Below are 8657 nucleotides of genomic sequence, written 5' to 3' on the forward strand. Positions count from 1 at the left end.
ATGGGACCGGGTTGGACCTGCACGGTTTCGGCGGGTGGGGCTTCCTGAGTCGCGGCTCGTGGGCTCTCCCTGTTCTTCGTGGACGTTGCTCAGTGGCTTTGGTCGGGGTCACTGATTGCAGCTATGACACGTCAGAGGAGACCTGGCCCTCCCGGCTGAGCCTGGTTTCTCCCGAGTTTTTTTTTTCTCCATTATTCATCATTGGAGTTTGGGTTCCTCGCCACAGCAGAGCAGTGCAGTGTTGGCTTGCTCACCGGGAGACTGCATGTATTGATTTATTTCTTCATTTATTTATTAGATATTATTTATTATAATGATCTAGCTTGGTCTATAAACACCATGCACTGTGCTGTGTTTTACCTTTCTCTGTTTTTCTTATTTGCTCCTGTAAAGCTGCTTTGGAACAATGCAGATTGTGAAAAGCGCTATATAAATAAAATTGAATTGAATTGAATTTATATGCTCTCCTACTTGTAAGTCACTTTCGATAAAAGCGTCTGCCAAATGAATAAATGTAAATGTGATGTAACTATCAATTTGTTACATCTGTCTTTTATGATGTAGCTAATATTAAAAAAATATGTGGCTGGTCTGACATAATTTACAAATCATGCAATTTTGTAAAGTCAGTACATGGTGGCAGCACTAGATTTTAGGCCAGATGTAGCAAAGAATGTCCCACTTTCCAGTAAAAAGAGGCAATTGTCAATCGATAAAGACAGACAATTCTCAGGGGCAGGGCTCTGCACAGAGGCTCGTGGGCAGTTGCCAACCTGTGCACATGCGCAGTAGCAAAAGGAATAAACAAACAAAATTCTTCAAATCTAGGGCATGTGTTTTTGGCTAGCAATACACCTATTGTTCGGAAAGTGACATGACAGAATAAAACAATGACATTTTGATGATGCGATCAAGAAGTAACCAGCATAGAGCGAGAGGCTCCCACAATTTATAAATGCAGCAAACAAGTTGGCAGTGTGGAAACATTTTAAAGTGTCCGAGAAAGACACAGTGTGGTAGTAAATTTCCAAATGAAAGAGGGTTCGCGGTCAGAAACTCAGTCTGACAATAGCCCTGCTGCTCCTGACATACTTTGACATCACACAGTGGTGGTGTTCACACAACCTGTCAATGTATGTCTTTGCATCACAGCCACAACAAGTGCACATTCAGAGAGAACAGTCAGCCTTTGTGGTTGAAGTTTGCAAAAGAGACTGGTTTGGAAATGGTTTTTGTGGGTTCCTTCACGTTTTTCCCCTCATTTCAATGTTCTTTTTAAATAAACTTTCTTGTTGTATAGGTGTACAAAGTACATTACACTCTTTCAAGGGCTCAAAGATGACCAAATAAAATATATATTTTTTAGCTGATTTACTCATTTTACATTATATTGTCCCTTGTTGGTATTCATCCCCTTAACTCAGTTCTTGGTATTTTTGGGTATGATGTGACAAGCTTTACACATCTGCATTTGGCAATTTTCTGCCATTCTTCTCATCAGATTATCTCAAACTCTGCCAAATTGTTTGGGGACGATCAGTAGACATACGTTTTCAGGTTTCTACAAAATGTTCAATTGGGTTCAAGCCCAAGCACTGGCTGGACCACTCAAGGCCATTGACAGAGTTGTCCTTAAGCCACTCTTGCATTGTTTAGCTGTGGGCTTAACATCATTGTCCTGTTGGAGAACAAACCTTCTGCCCACTCAGAGGTTCTGAATGAACTGGACTAGGTTTTCATTAAGGGTATCTCTGTATTTTGTGCCTTTGAGCCTTTCTTCCATGCTGACAAGTCCCCCAGTCCCTGCTGCTGATAAACACATACAAAGCATGCTACTGTTATCACAACAATTCACTTTTGAGATGGTATTGTGCAGGTGATGAGCAGTGATTGATTTCCTACAGATATGATGCTTGAAACTGAAATTAATCAGACCAAAGAATCTTGTTTTTGACAGTTTGATAAAGTTGTTTTAAGTGCTTTTTTGCCAATTTAAAGTTTTCATGTGTCTTCACTGAGGAGAGGCTTGAGTTTGGCCACTTTGTCATAAAGCCCAGATTGGTGGAGTGTTGCAGTGATGTTTGTCCTTCTGCAAGTTTCTCCCATCTCCATATACTATTATGATCATTGAGCTCATAATAATTCACTCACCCACATGTCATACAAGCCGTCCGTTCTTTTGACCTCATGGCTTGATTTTTGCTCTGATATGCTTTTTCAGCTATTAGACCTTTTATTAAGAGGTGTGAGCCTTTCCAAATCATACTCACTCATTCAATTGAATTTGCCACAGGTTAACTTCACTTGATGTGTCGTGTAGTAACATCCACAAGCAAACTGGAATGCCTCTGAGCTAAATTCCAAGTGTCCCAGAAAAGGGGATTGAATACTTAGGCAATGTAATTATTTAAGTGTTTTATTTGTAATAAATGTGAATTTTGAAAATAATTAAGGGGGGTGGTTTATAGGCGCTGTACACACACGCACGCACACATGTATGTTTTATTATCTCCGTGGGGACAGTCCATAGGCGTAATGAGTTATATACTGTACAAACTGTATACTTTATCCCCTAACCCAACCCCTAAACCTAAAGATTGTAGAAAACTTTTTGCATTATTAGATTTTCAAAAATTATCGTTCTGTACAATTTATAAGCTTTTGTGCCTGTGGGGACCTCAATTTTGGTCCATGAGTTGGTGTGCATTCAGGTTTAGGTCCCCACTAACATATAAAAACCAAGTCCACACCGCGCGCACACACACGTGCGTGTGTGTATATATATATATATATATATATATATATATATATAGTGGCCCCCTCGTTTTCAAAATGGGCTTCCTACACATTTTTTATTTAGGCTCTGCCACTGATCTCTACAGCTAATTATATTGCTTTTTATTAATGTTTCAAGGTTTTTACTTGGCAGATGTAACTGTGCACCTACAGTTCGTTACAACCCTTCACGCTATTGTAAAAATGTATATAAAAAAGCATAGGCTTTAAATTTATATTTGTGGTTATGTCAGCATTAGCGAAGATAACTTTAAAAGAAAAGGCTCACAATACTCTGTTTTGATGTTGACCTGTTTTTTGAGCAGATGAACGTCCTGTTTGCATTCATCTTCCTCCCAATGTGCAGACAGATAATCCTCCAGATTCTCTCTTATGTAGGGAAATAATATGTCCTGCAAAAGCGAAATAAACGGTTGAACTGGTTTTCAAGCATATCATGAAAATGATTTGATACATGTTTATTGCCTTTACCTTAACAAACGTGATGGGCGTCGTGGTTCCTTCAATGTCCAGCAGAAAAGCTCTTACATTTTCTGGTACTGAGATCGCTGCCATTTTCATCAATGGCAAACGATAGAGGTGTTATTTAAAGTCTTGTGTTTTATTTGATTGTGTCAGATGAACACAATAATAGCATTGAGGCTAGCGGTGAGCTAACACATGGGGCAGTTGTGAGGTTGCCAAGCCATACGCCCATAAATCCCCCACGTTATCGGTAATCGATTACAGTCCAGCTTGTATATTCTGTATATACTGTTATAGTACTGTTTATAGTTGTCTATCCCTTTCTTCTATATCGATGCATAAACTTCGCGAAATATACATCTAAATACAGCGCGACTTACAATATGTTAATAAGGAAATTGTAATATTTGGCAACATTGCTGGCTGACGAGCAGTTGAAAGATAAAATTATTGATTACATTTTTTATCGTTGCATTGTTTAAAATCAAGAAAAAAAACACGAAACTTTTTTAAGAACGTTTCTTACATATGATATTGAAAATGTAATACCTTTTACATTGAATTGCCACATTGCATTAAATAAATAATATCGCATAAACAAATTTCATACCACTATGCTTCCATTTTACCATATGAAAAGTATAAATGGGGACAGAAATAAACGATGTACTAGAGTGGGGTTGAACAAGACAGAAGACATTTCTGTGGTTTCTTAAAAAGAAAGGAACTCGTGTGGAGAATATGAAAGAAATGGACATTGCAAGAGGCAAATCCGAAAGATGGCAGCAGTGCAACACTTTGGATACAGGCCGCCGTTAAACCACAAAGAACTATGCTTTTCTTCTTCATTCAGGGCAGGCAGCTTGCGTCACTGACTGATCTTCCTCCGCCATTTTGTTAGACGCGGCACTTTATTTGTTCGACCTTTTGAAGTCGCTGAAATCAGTCTTGCACACTTCCCACATTCGATCTATTTACAATTACCCCAGAATGCTGACCGAAGAGCAGACCGACTTCAGCACAGATGAGTTTCCTGAGGGATCGAAAATAAATGCTAGTAAAAACCTGCAGGATGACGGGTGAGTGTTTAGATGAGAGAGAGGCCTTTAACGTTACATTTTAAAACTCCTACACTGTTCATTCTAAATATATATTTATATGTACAAAAATTAACCTCTTTCATACAAAGTTTTAATCGGGTTAATATAACATATTGTTGTAACTCTGTTTAAACTATGACGTCGTTAACCCAGTTGTCTATGAACCAGCACACTTTTGCCTTAGCAAGCTAGCTAGCATCCTGGCACCAAATGGCTCAGAAGTAATGTTAACGGTCACTCGGAATAGTTTTTCGGTAATGATGCATTACTCTTTACAAAATGTATCATTTGACCATGATAGTAATAGTAGTGGGAATACAGCAGTATCGTTAATGGTGTAAAAACGCCCAGTGGGTACTGTAATGTTATGTGTGAAAACAAAGGTTAAAGTTTGAGTTAAACGAGTAACGTTAGATCACTTCAAAATTTGCCCCCATTGACTTTCCATAGTAGGAAGGAATAACATTTTTGATGAAAAGTAACGTTACTCCTTTAACTCTTTAATTCAAATATTAATGGAAACCATTGATAGTAGTCTTTCATAAGTCCTGCTTATTTGGTGGAACATGTGCAAAGGTCATGGGTTCTATCTCAGGGGATCAAACTAATTAATGCATGTGCAGGAAAATGTTTATTGGTGGACTCAGCTGGGACACCAGCAAGAAAGACCTTGCTGATTATCTATCGAAGTTTGGGGAAGTCTTGGACTGCACCATTAAAACAGATCCTATGACTGGACGCTCCAGGGGATTTGGATTTGTGCTCTTCAGAGATGCAGAGAGTGTTGATAAGGTAAATGTTCTCAGGACGTTATTATAGTTATATCATAATTTTGCTTTTATAACATGTTTAAAGAATGTTCTTGGTATGTTTTTGTAGGTGTTAGAGTTACAGGAACACAAGCTGGATGGGAAACTAATCGATCCAAAAAGAGCCAAGGCAATTCAGGGTAAGGAGCCCCCCAAGAAAGTGTTTATTGGCGGTTTAAGTCCGGACACTTCTGAAGATCAGATCCGGGAATACTTTGGAGCTTTTGGGGAAGTAAGTCCTTTAGAAAAATATGAACTTAGGGACCGGTATGACTACCTAATTATTTCTATTTGACCATGCTGATTTGTGTTTTTTCTTTTTCTCTTGGAAGATTGAAAACATTGAGCTTCCCACAGACACTAAAACAAACGAAAGGCGAGGTTTCTGCTTTATAACATACGTTTCAGAGGAGCCAGTTGAGAAACTTCTGGAGAACAGATATCATGAAATTGGATCAGGAAAGGTATGTTCACTCACATAAAAAATGTTGTCTGATTTTCTGTTATTTTATTATGCTTTGCTTCTTAATAGATTTTTATGTAAAATGCCAAACTGTTTGGATATATCAAAAGGTGAAATTGTAGTTAAAATACCGCACGTGTACCATCATTCACTATATCCACACAAGGAATAATTTAAATATTTTATTTAAGACACCAATAAAACCCACATGAACATTTTTGTTGTATTTTAGTTGTTTTAAATTGGGAGTAAAATAAAACACACAAACAACACATTATCAACTTATGATCTTCCAAAGTGCTTTTGCTGTTGAAGTTTAAATCATATTCACTGCTGAAAACATGCTCTTATTCATAAGGTGGAAGTATCATAAAACCGTAATCCAAGTAATATTTACTTTTATTTTCTATTTTTGTTTATTTACTATTTATTTTCAGTGTGAAATCAAAGTTGCTCAGCCCAAAGAAGTGTACAGGCAGCAACAAAACAGAGGAAACAGGGGCTTTGGAGGAGGGCGAGGAGGTGTCAGAGGCCGAGGAAGAGGAGGTATGCAAATATGATTTCTGCTTTCTCTGGCAGGTTTTTCCATCCAGTTCTAAAACAAATGATGGTTATTTTTAACTCTCCTTGAGCAGGACAGAGTCAAGGCTACAATCAAGGATACAACAACTACTATGGCCAGAACTATGGAGGCTATGGAAACGGATACAACCAAGGCTATAATGGATATTCTGGCTATGACTATTCTGGGTATAATTATCAGAATTATGGATATGGACAAGGCTATGATGATTACAATGGTAAGCTGAGATTTATGAATAAAAATGTGCAGGGTGAGGCCATGGCAGTAACTAACTTAAAGGGATACTTCACCCAAAAATGAACATTCTGTCATCATTTACTCACCTTTGAGTTGTTCCAAATGTGTTTAAATTTCTTTGTTCTGATGAACACAGTGAAAGATATTTGGAGTAATGCTTATAACCAAACAGATCTCAACACCCATTGACTACCATAGTAGGAAAAAACATTGGTAGTCAAAAGTGCGCCAGAACTGTTTGCTGTCCTACATTCTTCAAAATGTCTTCTTTTGTATTCAACAGAACAAATTAATTTTATCATTTTTTTCCTGCTATGGTAGTCAATGGGTGTTGAGATCTGTTTGGTTATAAGCATTATTCCAAATGTCTTTCTCTGTGTTCATCAGAACAAAGATACACATTTGGAACAACTCGAAGGTGAGTAAATGATGACAGAATTTTCATTTTTGGGTAAAGTATCACTTTAAGGGGACAATAGAGTTTTAAATGTTTGTGGCATTAAACCAGTTTTTATTGAGGTAACAAACTATAAACACGCTGAATTTAGCTCGAACTTGAGTTTTAACTCAACCTAGTATTTAAATAGTGTTTGGAGGGCCGGGTTGAGGACTGATGTGCTTAATCTTATCCCTTATTTTTAGGTCAACAGAGCAGTTATGGCAAGGCCTCACGGGATGGTGGAAACCATCAGAATAGCTACCAACCATATTGACATAGCGACTTTACGTTCATATTAATGGTAAGGTTATATCTTTGCTGCACTTTGATCCAACTTCAATGTTAAAGATCAATAGACACCTACTATCCTAATAGCAAAAGGGATATGCATATTATTGCACCGCAGTTAAACATGTCTATAGATCTTTAATTGCAAATGTTTGTGTAGCCATTTTGCCTTTTTAGCATGACAGAAAAACGTAAGTGTTTTTCTGTAGGTTTCCTTCTCCTCCTACTTTTAACAGGTGATCATAAAGGAATAACATAGAGACTTGATAGCAATGGTAACAGGTAAAGTACTGCTAAGGGGTACAGAGTAAGGACGCCTCTCCTTATTTTTCTTTTCTTTCCCTAATTCTGATTATTGTACCTTGTTTGTACCTGCCAGCGGGGACTTCATTGCAGGCCGTGTGTCCCCTGACCACGACATTCTCTGGGCGTCGCACATAGCGGGCAGAGAGCACGGCATGCACAAGAAAACGCTGTCCAGTGGTATGGTCTCTTCAAACTTCCTGTACCAGCGTAAAAAAAGTCAAAGGAGATTCCCCCATTTTCCTTAAGTTGTCGGTTTTCTTTAACATTTTAAAATGTGTTTTTTACAGGTATTTATTAATGTAACCTAAAAGTGATTGATAACTGCTTTGTTGTACTCTCTTTTTCAATTTTAGTGCTCTTGTACTTCAGTTGTGGAGCTTCAATGATTTTGATTTATGTTGGTTTCTTCCTTAAAACGTCACCTCCCTTGTAAATTGTATAAACTCATAATGCTTGCTTTTTATCTTTAGAGCCCATAGCGAACTTCAAATGGGTACACTTCAAGTCTTGTCCTTAAACATAGGTTTTAAAGATCATATGTAAAGTTGGTTTTGAAGCCATTAAAAGCTGATGAAATCTGTGTTAGACAGATGCAAAATATTGGCTATAGATATAAATCACATCTCTAAATTTTAAGGAGAAAGCATTTGGAGTGACTCCTTAATGGTGTTCATCAACTAACCTCATGGAGTCAAAGCTTTTGCTGGCTTATAAACTGTATTATGTGAATCTAAAAGTGATTATCAACATATGATCTTTAATTTTTAATGGTGATTTTCCTAGTTTAAAATCAACAGCTCAAGAAGTTTAACAAACATGGACGTGCTTTTTTACTGTTGAAAATCAGAATAAATCATGGCGTGTTTTTCTCTTGTAGGTCGGCAGGCTGATTTGAGCATTTGACTTTGTTCCCTGGAGGCAGCTTGTGGATTCCTGTCCCTAAACAACTATAAAAATGTTATTTGGTCCTCTTGAGACAAATTCTGTGTCCAACCTTGTAAATAGTGCAGTGTTTTGTTTCTAAGTTTGCCTTATTCTGTGCTTCATTCATATAGAATATGTAGGTTTTGTGCTGATGTGTTCTTAAATGTTAAGTAGGAAAGTCATTTGTTTTGTATTTTAGTTTTTTCCTGCAGTTTTTGGATAAAGGGATTAAAAATGGGAAAACGTT

General features: G+C 37.5%; 1 protein-coding gene across 4 annotated transcripts; it reads left to right on the plus strand.

The window, feature by feature from the left end:
- The first annotated feature begins 4133 nt into the window (after positions 1-4133).
- On the plus strand, positions 4134-8657 carry hnrnpdl (heterogeneous nuclear ribonucleoprotein D-like). 4 transcript variants are annotated; one of them, XM_057327731.1, is made up of 8 exons: positions 4134-4340; positions 4985-5153; positions 5241-5402; positions 5503-5634; positions 6071-6179; positions 6269-6433; positions 7096-7193; positions 7560-8657. In XM_057327731.1, the coding sequence occupies exons 1-7, from the start codon at positions 4252-4254 to the stop codon at positions 7164-7166; spliced, it is 897 nt and encodes a 298-aa protein (XP_057183714.1). In that variant the 5' UTR covers positions 4134-4251; the 3' UTR covers positions 7167-7193; positions 7560-8657. The 4 variants fall into 4 exon arrangements, with proteins under 4 accessions (XP_057183714.1, XP_057183713.1, XP_057183712.1 ...); XM_057327730.1 differs by having other exon boundaries at positions 8364-8657; XM_057327729.1 differs by having other exon boundaries at positions 7096-8657.

Source organism: Triplophysa rosa, unplaced genomic scaffold (genome assembly GCF_024868665.1).
Source record: "Triplophysa rosa unplaced genomic scaffold, Trosa_1v2 scaffold287_ERROPOS314419, whole genome shotgun sequence".
In the NCBI taxonomy this organism is placed as follows: domain Eukaryota; kingdom Metazoa; phylum Chordata; class Actinopteri; order Cypriniformes; family Nemacheilidae; genus Triplophysa; species Triplophysa rosa.

Bases quoted from the DNA above. Each gene is read 5' to 3' on its own strand.
- hnrnpdl (XM_057327729.1), top strand. From the start codon at position 4,252: ATGCTGACCGAAGAGCAGACCGACTTCAGCACAGATGAGTTTCCTGAG. The intron at 4,341-4,984 runs GTGAGTGTTTAG...ATGCATGTGCAG, and splicing joins AAAAACCTGCAGGATGACGG to GAAAATGTTTATTGGTGGAC. The intron at 6,434-7,095 runs GTAAGCTGAGAT...CCTTATTTTTAG, and splicing joins AGGCTATGATGATTACAATG to GTCAACAGAGCAGTTATGGC.